Source organism: Syngnathus floridae, chromosome 5 (assembly GCF_059516105.1).
Source record: "Syngnathus floridae isolate MCC-2025c chromosome 5, RoL_Sflo_1.0, whole genome shotgun sequence".
Classification (NCBI taxonomy): Eukaryota; Metazoa; Chordata; class Actinopteri; order Syngnathiformes; family Syngnathidae; genus Syngnathus; species Syngnathus floridae.
The window spans coordinates 5315891-5331020 of NC_142417.1; the positions used below are offsets into that span (position 1 = coordinate 5315891).

The following is a 15130-nucleotide window of genomic DNA, read 5'->3' on the forward strand; positions in this document are numbered from 1 at the left end:
AGCTTGTGGGACGATTTTCGGAATCATTTATCTCGAGCAAGCCATTCTTCCTTTGTCCTTTGACACGTTACATTGGCGTACGTAATAGCTGTAAGTCTTGAGAAATGTGAGCATTTAGTTTTCAAACACATACATTGGTGACCTCTGCGATTTTATTTTATTATTCTAGGAGAGAGAGATGCATTTGTAGGACGACAGAAAATATTAGGATTGTATTTTTCGGTTATTCTTCTGTTCTTTTAATTATTTTTACTGTATTAAAAAAATGTCAATTGTGAGTTCTGCAGTTTTGTTCCAGTCATACATTTTCATTTTAAGGCATTTGAATGAATATACATAGAATGTCACCAAAATAAATGTCTAAATATGTTGATTTGTTGTGATCCTAAAATGTTGGCTAAGTGCCTATCAGGGGATGAACTATTGTGAAAATGAAGTGAGTGCACAGCGCATATCCTGTTCGAAGTCTTTATCAGTGAGGGCCAGCCGGCATCATCACACTCTGAAACTGACGAGAGCAACGCGCCTTAGCAGGGACGACATACAACACTCACGGTAAGTCACATTTCTCAACTTATAAAATGAATGGAGAAGTTTGCAGCTTCCATCACCATTAAGTTAGGAATCATCACCATTCCGCTTGTTTCTCTCTTCAGTCATTTTGAGGATGACGGGGCTCCATCTTCTGTGTCTTCTCATCTTTGGAGTTCAAATCTCTTTGGCGTGCCCCAATCCTTGCTCTTGTCATGGCAGCCAAGTGGATTGCAGCAGCAGGTTTCTTACATCCTCCCACCTCCCCAGCGTTTTCCCCGCGGGCACCACCAAGCTGCTCCTTCACAACAACCGGTTGACCACCCTCCCGAACGGCCTTTTCGACAAGCTCTCGTCTCTCCACGAGGTCTCCTTGCATGGAAACCTGTGGACCTGCGACTGCGGTGTCCTCTACCTGCGAGCCTGGCTGAGACGTCGTCCCGGAGGAAGTCCCTCGGCCCACGTTAACTGCAGCTCTCCTCCCCGCCTCAGAGGGAGGCTGGTGGAGTATCTGACTGAGCAGGAAGTGCTGGACTCCTGCCATTACTGGTACTGTGACCTGGCTTTGACTTCGCAGGCATTGCTGTTTGTGTTTGTGCTGGTGCAGGCTGCACTTCTGGCCGGTGTCATCGTGTTCCTGAGGCGATTTGAGAAGCTCTCCAGAGAGGCCAGGAGGACCAAGGAGGAGAGCCTCACAGAAGGGGAAGCGCAGAGGGATTCTGTCTTTTTGCCCTTAACTGACAGGAGCAGTTGAAATGGCTATGTTAAACACAAAAATTATTCACAAAATTTTCAAATAATCAAAAAGATATATATGCACAAGTTTCAACGATGTCGTCTATGTGCTTATCCTGTATGAATGTTTTGTTTGATTGTAACTGTCTTTGCTGCCCCCATGGCCAAGTCACTCTTGGAAAACAGATTTTTAATCTCAATATTTTCCCCCAACCATGTTAAATTAAGGAGAAAACAATATGCAAAATTGTTTCATTTTTTTATGTTTTGTTAATAAAGACATCTTAAGTAAACGTCATATTTCCCTTACCTTTTTTCTTGTTGGAAATAAAATTTTCCCCAAGCCTCTTATTTACAAAACATACAAAAAAGTACCACACCAATTACCACGAAAAACATTTATTTATTATCTATTTATCCTAAACAAAATTTATTTTAACTTGGATTACTTTTAGGATAAGAGAGGAAAAAAAACTTTGGTCATTTGTTTCTCAGAACTTATTCCCTTTTGTTTTGTTAAACGTACTTTGAAGCAGAGACTTCTTATTACGGACCTATTTGATGGTTGCACTCACTCGTGAGGCTTCTGCCGAGTTCCTCTGAATAGGTGCATAGGTCAGTTGCCACATTTTCTTGGAAAAAACAAAAAACCAAACAAACACAATCATTGTTTTCTTTTTTTCTTTCATATTTCGCATGTCTAGTACTCTTCGGTTTGAAGAGGAACCTTTGTAGCATGAGTGTTTTCTTTTCGATCATGTTTAATTGACGGACGGATTCCTGTTTACACGTGAGGCAGAAGCAAACCCACCATACCAAGTGTGGCCAATTTCAGGACATTGTTTGCTACGTGGAAATAAACGGTTTGTGCATTTCATTATGTCTTTAGTCGCAAATGAATGTTCGAAAAACATTTTATTGTATGTATCGCAACTCAACAGTGTCCGGCTCGTAATGTGTGCGTGTGTCGGTTTCCCCCTTCCTCAGGTAGAGATGGGTAAACTGAGAAAGAAGCACAACTGGAAAGGGAGACAACAGGGCGAACATCAAGAACCAGTAAACGGGAAAAAGGCTGACATTGTATTAGAACTAGGTGACTGACAACGTCATCATCAATGCGCTTTCGTTGGACTGATTTTAATAGCAATTTCGACCGTAGATGTGAGCAGACTCAAGGGTGTCGATGAGAGCAACGCCTTGGTATTACCAGCCAACAAGGCAAAAAAGAAGACCTCTTCAGTAACTCCTGTTTCTAAAAAGAAGCCTTTAACTAAGAAGCAGAAGAAAGAGCTGCAAAAAGTGCTCGAGAGGAAGCAGAAGAAAGCTCAGGTGACAGGGCTACACTCTGATCTCCAAATCTGTATCCTTTGACTTGTCACTTTTTTGATTCACATGGACGTTTTGGTGTTGTTTGCAGAGAGCTGACATCCTGACTCGACTGGCTGAGGTGCAGGTTCCAGAGTCTGAACTGAAGCTCTTTTACACTACATCCAAACTGGGCACAGGGGAGAAGCTTTACCACACAAAACAGTAAGTTGAGATTAACAAATAATAAGTGGGTAAGTAGCAGTGGTAGGGATACCCCAGTTCCATTTTAGTTTCTAGCCGATATCAATTTGCTTTTCCTTGATGGCCCCTATTTCCGATCCTGTGATCTGATTGAGACAACTTGTGTGACAGGTTTTAGATGACTTAGTCCTCTCCATTTTTCAGGTCATCTGATGAAGTTGTAGATGGCGCAACTGGACCAAAGATCAGCAGTGTCGGTGGGGCCAACAGGAAGCGAAAATGGAAAGAAGAAGAAGAAGAGGAGGAAGAGGAGCAGGAGGTTGAAGATAGGAGTGATGTCTCAACTAGTGATGATGACAGTGATGAAGAGGAAGAAGACAGTAAAGTGAACAAAACCCCGTTGACGAGCGCGTGTAAAGAAGCAAGTTCTCCCTGTGAGGAGGTAAAAGAGAAGGAGAAGGAAGAACAGCAGGAGATTCAGAAAGAAGAACAGACTAAGGAGTCCATATCCAATGAGACCTCAAAGACATCGCAGCCGGCCGTCTTCATCCCGGTTGACAGATCACCCAAAATCCAGGTTTGCCAAAGAGACAGCAAACCACTTTTCCCTCTGTGCAAAAATTTACGACAATCTCGTGACCGCTAACGCAGGCGGCTCGTCTCAAACTGCCGGTGTTGGCTGAGGAGCAGCTCATCATGGAGGCTGTGAAGGAAAACCCTTGCGTCATCATCTGTGGAGAGACTGGAAGTGGCAAAACAACACAAGTGCCCCAGTTTCTCTACGAAGCCGGCTACGCCAGGTGAGTCGGTCCTCCGTTGAGATGATTGCAATCCCCATTCAAGCACTAATATTGTCTCCTCCAGTGGCACTGGAATGATTGGCATCACTGAGCCGAGAAGAGTAGCAGCTGTCAGCATGTCACACCGAGTCGCCAAAGAGATGAATCTGTCCACACGGTAACACTTTCACCCGTTAGGCCTTCTGCTGCTTTAAAATGATGTCTGATGTCTGTGTTTGCGCGCTCAGAGTGGTGTCGTATCAGATTCGATACGAGGGCAACGTGACGGATGAGACCAAGATCAAATTCATGACGGATGGTGTTCTCCTGAAAGAAATCCAGAAGGTAGAAACTCGGCTAATAAACAGATTAGATTTTTTAAAATTCTACTGTATTTGTTATCAATGGTTTAATTAGCAGCCCCTAATAATGGAATCAACATCATTATTTTTAAACTGCAAACACACAACGTACATGCAAAAAATAAAACTGGTTGCTGAAACCATCTGACCTCAGGACTTCCTGCTGCGACGTTACCGCGCGATCATCATAGACGAGGCCCACGAGCGAAGCGTGTACACCGACATTCTCGTTGGTCTGCTCTCTCGTATTGTTCCCCTCAGAAACAAGGTGATGCGTGTGTGTCTTTTTTTTTTTTAATTCAATTAAATATAGTGTTAACGTTCATCGTTGGTTTTGTGCATCTTCAGAAAGGTTTGCCCATGAAGCTGTTGGTCATGTCCGCCACTCTGCGCGTGGAGGACTTCACTGACAACCAGAAGTTGTTCAAAACGCCTCCGCCTATCATCAAAGTGGACGCTCGGCAGTTTCCTGTCACTGTGCATTTCAACAAACGTACCCCGCTAGACGATTACACCGGAGAGGCCTTTCATAAGACCTGCAAGATCCACCGCATGTTGCCTTCAGGTGCACCATGGAAAATTTGACCTTAACAAGATAACATTTTAAGTCCAAACTGCCACCTAGGTGAATTTTGATGCTTGTAGTTGTGGACTCAATTTCCCATCTTCACGCTTCAGGGGGCATTCTGGTATTTCTTACTGGCCAGGCAGAAGTTCACGGCCTGTGTAGAAGACTGAGAAAAGCTTTCCCCTTCAGGAAGGGCAACACAACTATTGGTGAGTGTAGCTCACTTAAAAACAATCCAAGATAATCCATGCTTTGGCTTCAGTTTAAGAGCAAATTTCTCTTCAGGTGACGAGGACGAAGCAGATTCCTCAGAAGCCGTGAAGAGGTTCAAGAGGGCCAAGCAGAAGAAGAGCGTTGTACGTTGCAGTGCTTCCTTGTCTGTCATTTCACGGATCAAAGATTAGATTATTAAGCATCGAGTTGTCTCCGTTTGCAGTCGCTGCCTCGTATCGACCTGGACAATTACTCAGCGCAGCCGGTGGACGAAGGAGACGAGGACAGAGAGGCGGGGATAGCTGAGGACGAGGACGAAGGCTCTGACTTGGACATTGGAGATGATCCTTGCGACACAGGCAAGCCTCGCTGCTCATTTCATGACTCTTGAGACCTGTGGAATACATCAAATGATGAATGTCCTCATAGAAGAGAAGGCTGACCCGTCCATCCCCATGTACGTCCTCCCGCTCTACTCACTACTGGCTCCTGAGCAACAGGCCAAGGTGAAATCAATTTGAGTGTTTAGACTTATTGAAAGTGTTTTCTTTCAGTAATGCCAGGGTGTGTGTGTGTGTGTGTGTGTGTGTGTGTGCGTGCGTGCGTGCAGGTGTTCAGGCCCCCTCCCCCTGACACTCGTCTATGTGTGGTGGCCACCAACGTGGCTGAGACCTCGCTGACCATCCCCGGCATAAAATACGTGGTGGACTGCGGCCGAGTGAAGAAGCGCTTCTATGACCGCGTGACGGGCGTGTCGTCCTTCAAGGTTACGTGGATCTCGCAAGCGGCAGCCAATCAGAGGGCGGGCAGAGCGGGACGAACAGAGCCAGGACATTGTTACAGGTCAGTGTGGGTCCGGAAAGAAATAAAGACATTTTTATTCATTTCAGTGGTGAATAATGATTTAAGATTCAAGTTATGGTCACGGAACGATAAAATGGTGAAACAAGGCACCACTGTATACGCTTTGGCTTATCAATAAAGGTTAAGAAACACCCCTTTATGCAAACTTTCTACTGCAGGTTGTATTCATCCGCAGTCTTTGGTGACTTCAGTCAGTTCTCAGAAGCAGAGATCACTCGCAGGCCTGTAGATGACCTGGTCCTGCAGATGAAGGATCTCAACATCGAGAAGGTTTGTTCTAGCTCGTCACCTAATTTCTGTTGTTAAAATAAGCGTGACAATGCCCACTTTTATGTCTGCAGGTGGTCAATTTCCCCTTCCCTACTCCTCCTTCTACTGAGGCCCTTGTGGCAGCAGAACAGTTGTTGGTCTCCTTAGGAGCTCTCAAAGAGCCACCTAGTCTTAGAAGGTAATCTTCCTATCTCTGCTTCCATCTCATTTGCAAAGCACGTCATGGTCGCTTTCTTATATTCTGCCATCAGATGTGCCGTTTTTGTAATGTTCGTGTCTTCTTTCAGCATGAGAGAGATGGAGCGAGCGAGGCTGAGCTGCCCCATAACCCCGTTGGGTAGAGCTATGGCCTCGTTCCCTGTAGCACCGCGCTACGCCAAAATGCTGGCGCTGGGCCAGCAGCAGGAGTGCTTGCCTTATGTCATTGCCACGGTCGCTGCCATGACCGTCCGGGAGATTTTTGAAGACCTCAACAGGTGACGAGCACTTAAACGATACATCATAATAATTTCTTACAGATATTTCGCAGACCCTCAAGCTGCGGCTCACGGACACTCCCGGGGTACCTAGACCACAGTTTGAGAACCCCTAGATAATTTTAAATTTATGCTTTTAATTGTTCAGACCGGCAGGGAGTGAAGATGAGAACTCCAAGCTTTCTCAGCGTCGCGCTCGGATGGCCCAAATGAGGAGGCTGTGGGCGGGGCAAGGACCGTCACTCTTGTTGGGGGACATCATGGTCATGCTGGGTACGTTTGCTGCGCGGCATCCCAAGAGCCAGCCTAAAACGTGAACTGCGTGTGTGCGCGTGATGTCAGGTGCTGTCGGCGCGTGCGAATTCGCCGGTTGTACGCCCTCATTTTGCGAAGAGAACGGTCTGAGGTACAAAGCTATGGTGGAGATCCGCCGACTCAGGAGTCAACTCACCAATGCAGGTACTGTTGGTGAATTTGAAGTTTTTGTTCGTAGTTCGTAGGTTTACTTTTTGAATTTAGGAACTTTTCCATGATGTTCTAATCTATTAAAATCCACTTGTAGTTGCCATGTGGTTTGTGGACAAGTGAAGCACCGTGCACTTTTATTTCTTCCCAGTGAACACCGTGTCCCCTGATATGGGAGTGTTCGTCGACCCCAAAATGTGTCCCCCTACGGCGCACCAGGTGGTCTGCTTGCGACAAATCACTCTAGCAGGCCTCGGTGACCATCTAGCGAGAAGAGTACAAGCGGAGGAATTGTTAGACGCGAAATGGAAGGAGGCTTACAAGGTGTGCCTTGGGTAATGGTAGCTGCAAACACTCTTCTATGGAAATTTCCACCCCTTTTCTTCTCCACAGACACCACTCATGGACGAGCCGGTCTTCATTCATCCGTCATCACCGCTCTTCAAAACGTTGCCCGAGTTTGTCGTCTACCAGGAAATAATGGAGACCACCAAGATGTACATGAAAGGTCAGCTAGTGCTGCCGCAAACAAATCGATGATCCTATCAAATGTTCTGTTGATTACTCGGGTAAATTTTCTAAAATTTCGGGTTGGGGGCCACTGGGTTCCCCTTTAAGACCAGTTGTGTGTCGTTTTTGTGTTGTGTTTCTGTCAGGTGTGTCCGCCGTCGAAGCCGAGTGGGTACCTCGGCTCCTGCCGCAGTACTGCCACCTTGACCCTCCTCTGGAGTCACCGGGGCCATTTTTTTGCTCCTCCACGGGCACCGTCAGGTGTCACCGCTCAAGCACCTTCTGTAAGCTGCCACTGATGACTTTGCCATTCATGCTGCGTGCGTCTTTTCTCTGCTCTTGACATCAATTGCACACTTGGTGTTCTGCAGTTCGAGTGGCCTGGAAGCTTCCCGCAGTGGAGATGGAGTATCCAGATGGTCTGGAAAGATACAAACTGTTTGCTCAATTTATTCTAGATGGAGAGGTACTGCTTCAATTCCACTTTTCTCAATAACTGAGTGTTATGAATATTTCCACTTCACGATTGCATCCCACTTGGTGTTGATTCTTCACAAAAAAATCCTATTTTATATCTGAAATGTGGCAAAGGACATTTTTAAATCTCCTGGTCATGGTTTTGTATTTATGTACTATTTATGTAGGTTATATTGCATTGTCCCACTTGTTTTCTTGCTCTTAGCAATTAGGACCCTTAAAATTAACGGAATTGATTTTACAGACGATCTTGTAGTCTGACTTTTTGTGTGTTTTGTGCAGGTGTGTCCTAAACTAAAGGCCCAAAGGAGCCATCTTCTGTCAAACCCCTCCATCATGATGAAATCATGGGCCAAGTAAGTCATTGTTCTCTCTCTCACAGACACACGCACACGACTTCCTCATGTTCAACGAAATTAAACAAATTATCCTGTCTTTGTGCTTTAGGCTGCAGCCGAGGACAGAAGCCGTGCTGGGAGCTCTGGTCTCGCAAAGAGTCGACTGCAGAGACGCTCTCCTCTCCCTGTGGAAGACCGATAATAAATGTACAAACTTTATGTAGCTGCCAAGACTTGATTGTCAGATTTTATTCAACATCTTTTCGCCTAACCTTGTTGTTTTCTACCCCCAGTCTTGCTGTCTGAATACTGCCTTTGGCTACCTGAGGCCATGCATCAGGACGTCGGCAAAAGTTGGCCTCCAGTTTAAAGCCAACTTTTGAAAGGAAAGAAGCCCTGCATTGGTTGTCATAGTATTTTATAAGCCATGTTTACGTGCATTTTCTAATAGAAACGACCTCGATTACGGTTCAAATGACTTTAAAATTGTGCTCCTGTAAATCATGTGCGTGTAATTTGGTCTTCATAAGACTTATTAAAATATTAACACTGTGTTTCATGGTGAGGAAAAAGCCCCAGAGCAGGATGCTGACACTTCATGGGAGGTGTGGTGTTTTTATTTGATTTTTTTCTTTCATCTTTCAGTTGCATTGTGCAGTTTATAGATCACATTAATGAGGATTTAAAAAAAAAAACTGCTTGGTCTTGAAAATATTCACAAAAGCTATTGCATATAAATTTAATTTTACGTTTACTTGGGTAAAACAGTCGAATTACAGATGCAATTGGAAATCACTGTCCCTTTAAAAAAACGATTCACGACTACTTTTACCAGAGTCCCGTACTTCTCCGTAACTACATAGTGGGAGCAGTTTCTGCATAAGCACTGCAGCATTGGTTAGATATTAACGTCCCAAATAATTGCCGCAAGAATAATAGCGTTACTGTTTGTTGGGTAGAAAATTGTAACTGCAACTATACGAGCGTGACGTTACGAGCCGACGATTGGTTGGCTCCTCTTCGTCATCAACTACATCACCCGCACTTCCGGTTTGGGCGGAAGACAACAGTGGGAGTACTCGGCTTGTAAGTAAATGTCAAAATAGCCGAACACAAGCTCGTATTCTTGTTTTGGGCGTTGCGTGGGAGCAAAGACGACCACGTCGACATGGTAAGCAACAAAAGCTTTCATCTGCCAACGCTGACGAAGCCGTCAATACTACTGCAACTCGATGCTGTTAAGCTAGCTGCCGCTAGGAACAACAACACGCACCGTCATCATGAAACTTAACGCGAACAAACCACCATTTTTTATTCCTCCCTTAACAACGTGTTGCAGTTCGTAACAAATTGGCTTGTCTTGCACAGTTTTCCTTCCACCTCTTTGACCACCCGATGTCCCGTGGCTTCCAGAACCGCTTTTCCACTCAGTACCGATGCTATTCTGTGTCGATGCTGGCGGGTCCCAACGACCGCTCCGACGTGGAGAAGGGAGGAAAAAGTAAGCCGCATCCATACACGATGACACACAATGCACCGTGATGTAAAAAAAATAAAAAAGTATGTGTTTATGTAGAAGCTGGCAAAAAACTAGCTCCATACCTTGACTTACGAATGACCCGACTTTCGAATTTCGAACACCCCTTCATAAAAGAGGCTTCAGGCTATTTATGGCACTCTCTATTGAAGTTGATCGATAAACCATGATAACGTTTCATAACAGTTGTGAAACGGTTTCAAATTCTGATTGTCGTTTCAAATCTATAAAGTGTGTCTCACATATTTTTCCAAGATTATTTTGCAATATTGTGAGCTACATTACATTAGCACTTGTCAGAATGTGCAAGTGAACCTAATTATTTGACTCGTTCCACTCCTGTTAGCACATCCTGTATACATTTTTCAGCAATATTGTGACTGTAATTGTTTATTTTTCTCCAGTCATAATGCCACCTTCAGCGCTTGACCAGCTCAGTAAGTTTTAATCATAATTCCCACTTGAAATGTCCTTTGTTTTGTTTTTTTTAGCTAATCCTATCATTTCTATCTGTGTGTGTTATCCACCTGTCTAGGCAGACTTAACATCACCTACCCAATGCTCTTCAAGCTGACCAACAAGAACTCAGACCGAATGACACATTGTGGTGTTCTTGAATTTGTGGCAGATGAGGGAATCTGCTATCTTCCACACTGGGTGAGACACACCGAGAATTGTCATAAAACCGAGTGATGCAGATACAGCTTCCTTGCAAGACCATTTTCATGTCTGTAAACGTGTTCCTAATGTAGTGATCTTCACACTATCTTCATTTGCTCCTCAGATGATGCAGAATCTGCTGCTGGAGGAAGGCGGTCTGGTCCAGGTTGAGAGTGTTAACCTCATGGTGGCTACCTACTCCAAGTTCCAGCCGCAGAGTCCGGACTTTTTGGATATTACAAACCCCAAAGCAGTGTAAGACGTAGAACTGCGCAGCACCCAACTGATCCTTTTCTACATCGTGGTATGTGATGTGAAAAAGCAATATTGTGACACCCTCTTTCAGCCTGGAGAATGCTTTGAGGAACTTTGCGTGCCTGACCACGGGTGATGTCATAGCCATCAACTATAATGAAAAGGTACACGGATGTTTACAAGGGCTTCAGTGAGCTATACTGTCAATTTCACTTTTAACTACATGACAAATCCAGACAGACCAAACATAAAAAACACGAGCAATGATTTAATCAAACAACAACACTAAGATTCCACAAGATGGCGCCAAAGTAATACTTATATGCCTGGACACATAACGTGCAACTAAATTATCTCCTTTTTACGTCACAAAAATGTGACGTTTGAAAAGGGGTATGTTAATTTTTTACATCAACTTTATATGCAAATTCTGAATGTATTTTCCCAATTTGAACTGTTATTATTTTACCCTGCATATTGGTACGAATACAAGAAATGCATATTATATAATATGTCCTACAACCTAATGTTTATTTACAGAAGCACTTAACATCTACAAGGTAGTATCAGATGTCATAGTAACTGGTGCGACCTGAATTTTTTTTTTACTGAGTGGAATAAAATGAAGCTTCCTCCAACTGTCTTTAGATTTATGAGCTGCGTGTGATGGAGACCAAGCCAGACAAAGCAGTATCCATCATTGAGTGTGACATGAATGTAAGTATGATTTGACCTGCAATGTACAATTAGCGTGCTTCAGTCCCACTTTTAATCCGTGTTGTCACTCCCAGGTGGATTTTGATGCGCCGCTTGGTTACAAAGAGCCCGAACGCAGGCCTCATCACCAAGAAGAACCGACTGTACGTGCCGCATTGCAACATGCCTGCTTGTACAAGTTTTGCTGGCTCCATAAAATGTGTTTGTCCTCACCTTCTCAGGAGGACGACGCAGATCCAAGCACTTATGCCGATATGGACACACGATTCCGAGTGAGCGATTGTTAATGAAGTTGACTGGTGTGTTCGGGTCTTTTGTCTGATGACAATGCGTGTGTTCTCTTCAGGCCTTCACTGGTTCTGGCAACCGTTTGGATGGTAAAACCAAAGGGATCGAGCCCAGCCCTGCTCCGCTGGGCCCCAGCGACATTATCAGGTCAAACTGAGTGTTTTCAAGAATGGATGGTGGTAGTTTAGGATCGATTAAAAACAAAGTAGTCAATGATATTGTTTTGTCACGCAGAGGTATCCCCAACTACGAGTTTAAAGTCGGCCGGATCACGTTCATTCGAAACTCAAGGCCACTGCCGAGAAGAATGCCTGACGATGTCAGTCTGGTGAAATGTTTAAGCGCATTACAGTTCAAGTGTGACTTTTATTCCAAGGTTTTGCAATCAAAACTCTTTGCTTTGCCTCTCAGGATGACGCCATGAACAGATTCATCGCCTTCTCCGGAGAAGGACAATCATTACGCAAGAAGGGCAGAAAGCCATGATGAGCTCTGGCAAAAAAGATTTGAAGGCTCATGTGCACAAACTCACACACACACAACATGTCTTGTCACCTACGCCTGCAAAGTGAAAACATTCTTTCAGGCACACCGAGACAACGCTTTGAAATTGCAGTTGTGCTGTGGAGGTTGGCTTGTACTTGATTACAACTGGGGCAGTCCCTTTTTTGTTGAATTGAAGCTGCGATACATAAAATGCTGCCAGCAGTGATTTTTGTACTCCCAATTGTGTTGGTGGTTGGTTTAGATTATTTTACCAAAACATGACCAAGATTCACCTTTGAAGCATTTTTATTTGGATTTGAATTGCCTCTTACTTGAAGGTTACGTTTGCTTGCTATTTTCCATTGTTGACGATTTACAGTCCACTTCATACATTTTGCTCCCCTATTATGGCCCATTGTTGTGACAAAATGGGTGCAATATTTTTTGAACTTGATTTTAATAATGATGAAAAATGCGTTAAATTTTTCTTGTTATTTTAGGGATCTCAAATATTTTCTTTTTTCTTTATTTATAGATGAATAAAGGATTGTTAAAAGTGTGGTTGCTGTTCTTATGTTTATGAACTGCAACATTGAATACATCTTTGCTGATATTTACTGAGTTAAAATATTTCTACAATGTCTAGCATGAAACGAGCACTAAAAAATACGAGTGTAAGTGAACGCATCTTTCGTTAGCAAGCCAAGCTAGCAATGGGAACGTCAGTGGAGAGAGAATGGAGGGTAAAATACACATTGACGTTCTATTATGTTTATTTATTGAGCTAGAGGTGTTCTCGGCGTTCCGTTACAGAATATTGCTTTGTGGTAATGATAAAGTTTCAACTGATAATTTGCAAAGAAACGTCTTCGCGTTACTACGTTAGCAATTAGCTGTTTAAAACATTTTCTTGAGACGTAAAGAACAATGTGTGTTTTAATGTGTGTAGTTGTTCAAACCTCGTGTACTTGAGTTCATTTTACGGAGTTTACATAATCATAACTGCAATTTTTTTTATTGTAAGTAGGTCGGATTGTGGTATTCACGGTGCAATTTCTTGTAACAGGTAAAACAATCACCTTTGCTGGCTTTTTTTTTGCAGACACCACGCGCCTGCAGCAACTACTGGAGTGAATACAAACACTGCAAGAGCTTGTGGAATCGTTTCCATCACTACTACACTTACGGTACCTCTCCATCCTGCCAGCAATGGAAAGAAGACTACTACAACTGTAAAGCATGCGAGAAGAACACAAGCGCTGAGGCCAAGGTGAAAAATGTGCCATTCATTATTATCATTAGTAAAGAATGCAATGATGCAAACAAACACTGAATTGGGATTTACAGGAATTACTGCAGACAAGCGAAAGGAGCCGAGTAGCGGAGCAGAGGAAGTTCCCCCCGGTGTGGGAGCTGAGGCGAGACCCACCCAGTGACTGGCACTTGCCCCTCAACTATGAAAAACCTCAGGACTCTTGAACCGACACAGGCAAATGACGCTGTAAATGTAAGGAAATACACATTGAATCTTTGTCATTACACAGTGCTGTTCTGTATATCGCATAACTGAATGCTGTTTGAGGACTAAACACTTGGGACTTTAACTCAGGTTAGTCTTTATTGCTGATTTGATGCTTCAGGCCTTTATACATAATATACATACAAAGTCAAACCTCTTTGGATTGCATGATTGCTTGATGGTTCATACATGTATTGTTAATCCAGTAGGTGAGAGTACAAGACTATTGTTTTTCCATTTAATTAAATGCATCTTCCCGCTCATCACTGCGTGTAGACTTTTGTGACGTCGGTGTACTTCCCATCGGGCGCTTCATAACTGCTGATTGGTGGCGTGGAAGAGGGGCCCTCGTGGGAGAAAGGGAACAAGAGGGGATCTGGTTTCAGTGCTGCCTGGTAAAGCTCTTCTGATTCTGCCTTAAGCTCATCCAGTGCCTCCTTCTGGGCTTTGAGGGCAAGCTCGATGGCGTCCATCTCAGCCAAGTGCTGCTCCTGCAAAAAAAAAAACAGATGTCGCAAGTAGTCTACAAACTGTATGACCCTTTTTTATTTTGCTTTTGTTGAGAAGGTGATTACATGTTTGTATCGGGACCACTCCTTCAACAACAGAGCTCGGTCTTCACTTTCTTCAAATGACAGCCTGGGAGCGGAGCGGACCCTTAGTAAAGATAACAAAATCAGTATTCAAAACAATTTTCCCATAGGAAATAAGAAAATGTAAGACAACCAAATAATTAACAGGTGTTAGTAAAGATGTCATAAAATATTTGAATGATGAGAAGAATCGCTCATGCTGTCGACTCCTAACACTTATTAGTGTTAGATTAGTTTAGGAAAAAGTGAGAGTCGAGAAGCAAGATTGCACCTGGTCTCATCCAAACATTTGGCTGGAGTGATTAAGTCCTCGATTGGGATCAGCTCTGGCGGAACCTTCTCCAACTTTTTCAACCTCTTCTTTAGCCTTTCCCTCATCATCGTCTCTCTTCTGGGATCCACTTTCTTCTTCTTTTTGGGCTCCGCACTTTAAAAAAAAAAGAAGGACACACACTCAACAAAAACTATAAACTAGCAAAACTATCTTGCTAAAAGTACAATGGTCATTGGTCTTGGTTTTTAGTGAAATGTCATGTTCCAGTATAAATCCTACTTGAGCGGAGCAGACGTCCTTAGTGTCATCGCTGCAGTAAACCAAGGACTGTGAATGCCACCATTTTCTGCCAGACCACTAACAAGCCAGACACAACAGGAAAGAGGGTAAGGGTAAACAGGCTACAGAAGCAATAGTCCAGTGAATAACCTTAAGCCGCAAGGGACTTGGCTTCGGTCAAAATATCGCTTTCTAAACTTACGTCATCGCAGCGGTCTTCCGAGATAAAATCCTACCGATACAACGAGTTATAGCCGCAGTCATGTTTTTTTTTAATTCACTAAAGCTGTCAAAACTGTCAATTTAATTCGCGTGTATACGCGTATCACCTCGCTGGGAAAAGTCGTGGCGCGGATTGATGACGTAAGACCAGTTAAAGCTAGCGAGCTTTTATTTTGCTAAAGCACATTCGCGAATTTTGTGGT

General features: G+C 43.7%; 5 protein-coding genes across 7 annotated transcripts; 4 read left to right on the forward strand and 1 right to left on the reverse strand.

Annotated features, from left to right (window-relative positions):
* Positions 1-88: 88 nt before the first annotated feature.
* On the forward strand, positions 89-1564 carry gp1bb (glycoprotein Ib platelet subunit beta). Its single transcript, XM_088375992.1, has 2 exons — positions 89-555; positions 657-1564. The coding sequence occupies exon 2, from the start codon at positions 668-670 to the stop codon at positions 1283-1285; it is 618 nt and encodes a 205-aa protein (XP_088232118.1). The 5' UTR covers positions 89-555; positions 657-667; the 3' UTR covers positions 1286-1564.
* Positions 1565-1884: 320 nt separating this feature from the next.
* dhx37 (DEAH (Asp-Glu-Ala-His) box polypeptide 37) lies at positions 1885-8648 on the forward strand. Of its 2 annotated transcripts, none has more exons than XM_088376537.1 (27): positions 1885-2129; positions 2258-2359; positions 2426-2595; positions 2684-2796; positions 2980-3352; positions 3427-3575; positions 3640-3732; positions 3803-3899; positions 4071-4184; positions 4265-4481; positions 4595-4693; positions 4770-4840; positions 4921-5056; positions 5127-5203; positions 5308-5540; positions 5720-5831; positions 5903-6009; positions 6119-6307; positions 6456-6580; positions 6650-6766; positions 6924-7096; positions 7166-7280; positions 7429-7566; positions 7654-7748; positions 8042-8115; positions 8207-8304; positions 8391-8648. In XM_088376537.1, exons 2-27 carry the CDS (start codon positions 2260-2262, stop codon positions 8465-8467), a joined length of 3462 nt encoding a protein of 1153 aa, XP_088232663.1. In that variant the 5' UTR covers positions 1885-2129; positions 2258-2259; the 3' UTR covers positions 8468-8648. The 2 variants fall into 2 exon arrangements, with proteins under 2 accessions (XP_088232663.1, XP_088232662.1); XM_088376536.1 differs by having other exon boundaries at positions 1886-2129; positions 2254-2359.
* A 460-nt stretch (positions 8649-9108) lies between these two features.
* ufd1l (ubiquitin recognition factor in ER associated degradation 1) lies at positions 9109-12599 on the forward strand. 2 transcript variants are annotated; one of them, XM_088376538.1, is made up of 12 exons: positions 9109-9268; positions 9466-9598; positions 10039-10071; positions 10170-10291; positions 10419-10549; positions 10641-10713; positions 11198-11266; positions 11341-11409; positions 11488-11538; positions 11613-11701; positions 11789-11873; positions 11966-12599. In XM_088376538.1, the coding sequence occupies exons 1-12, from the start codon at positions 9266-9268 to the stop codon at positions 12038-12040; spliced, it is 933 nt and encodes a 310-aa protein (XP_088232664.1). In that variant the 5' UTR covers positions 9109-9265; the 3' UTR covers positions 12041-12599. The 2 variants fall into 2 exon arrangements, with proteins under 2 accessions (XP_088232664.1, XP_088232665.1); XM_088376539.1 differs by having other exon boundaries at positions 9123-9268; positions 9511-9598.
* c5h22orf39 (chromosome 5 C22orf39 homolog) lies at positions 12592-13822 on the forward strand. Its single transcript, XM_088376542.1, has 3 exons — positions 12592-12783; positions 13143-13310; positions 13388-13822. The coding sequence occupies exons 1-3, from the start codon at positions 12754-12756 to the stop codon at positions 13517-13519; spliced, it is 330 nt and encodes a 109-aa protein (XP_088232668.1). The 5' UTR covers positions 12592-12753; the 3' UTR covers positions 13520-13822.
* On the reverse strand, positions 13640-15078 carry mrpl40 (mitochondrial ribosomal protein L40). The gene is made up of 5 exons (XM_088376541.1): positions 14908-15078; positions 14706-14783; positions 14424-14579; positions 14135-14216; positions 13640-14050 (listed from the first exon to the last, which is right to left on the reverse strand). Exons 1-5 carry the CDS (start codon positions 14967-14969, stop codon positions 13823-13825), a joined length of 606 nt encoding a protein of 201 aa, XP_088232667.1. The 5' UTR covers positions 14970-15078; the 3' UTR covers positions 13640-13822.
* Positions 15079-15130: the final 52 nt, after the last annotated feature.

Coding starts and splice junctions, on each gene's coding strand:
- gp1bb (XM_088375992.1), top strand. CDS start 668: ATGACGGGGCTCCATCTTCTGTGTCTTCTCATCTTTGGAGTTCAAATC.
- dhx37 (XM_088376537.1), top strand. CDS start 2,260: ATGGGTAAACTGAGAAAGAAGCACAACTGGAAAGGGAGACAACAGGGC. Junction 5,832..5,902: donor AGGATCTCAACATCGAGAAG/GTTTGTTCTAGC, acceptor TTATGTCTGCAG/GTGGTCAATTTCCCCTTCCC. Junction 7,749..8,041: donor AATTTATTCTAGATGGAGAG/GTACTGCTTCAA, acceptor TGTTTTGTGCAG/GTGTGTCCTAAACTAAAGGC.
- ufd1l (XM_088376538.1), top strand. Junction 11,410..11,487: donor ATCACCAAGAAGAACCGACT/GTACGTGCCGCA, acceptor TCACCTTCTCAG/GAGGACGACGCAGATCCAAG. Junction 11,874..11,965: donor CGAGAAGAATGCCTGACGAT/GTCAGTCTGGTG, acceptor TTTGCCTCTCAG/GATGACGCCATGAACAGATT.
- c5h22orf39 (XM_088376542.1), top strand. CDS start 12,754: ATGGGAACGTCAGTGGAGAGAGAATGGAGG. Junction 12,784..13,142: donor CAGTGGAGAGAGAATGGAGG/GTAAAATACACA, acceptor TTTTTTTTGCAG/ACACCACGCGCCTGCAGCAA. Junction 13,311..13,387: donor ACACAAGCGCTGAGGCCAAG/GTGAAAAATGTG, acceptor TGGGATTTACAG/GAATTACTGCAGACAAGCGA.
- mrpl40 (XM_088376541.1), bottom strand. CDS start 14,969: ATGACTGCGGCTATAACTCGTTGTATCGGTAGGATTTTATCTCGGAAG. Junction 14,217..14,423: donor AAATGTTTGGATGAGACCAG/GTGCAATCTTGC, acceptor ATCTTTACTAAG/GGTCCGCTCCGCTCCCAGGC. Junction 14,051..14,134: donor AGTGGTCCCGATACAAACAT/GTAATCACCTTC, acceptor TTTTTTTTGCAG/GAGCAGCACTTGGCTGAGAT.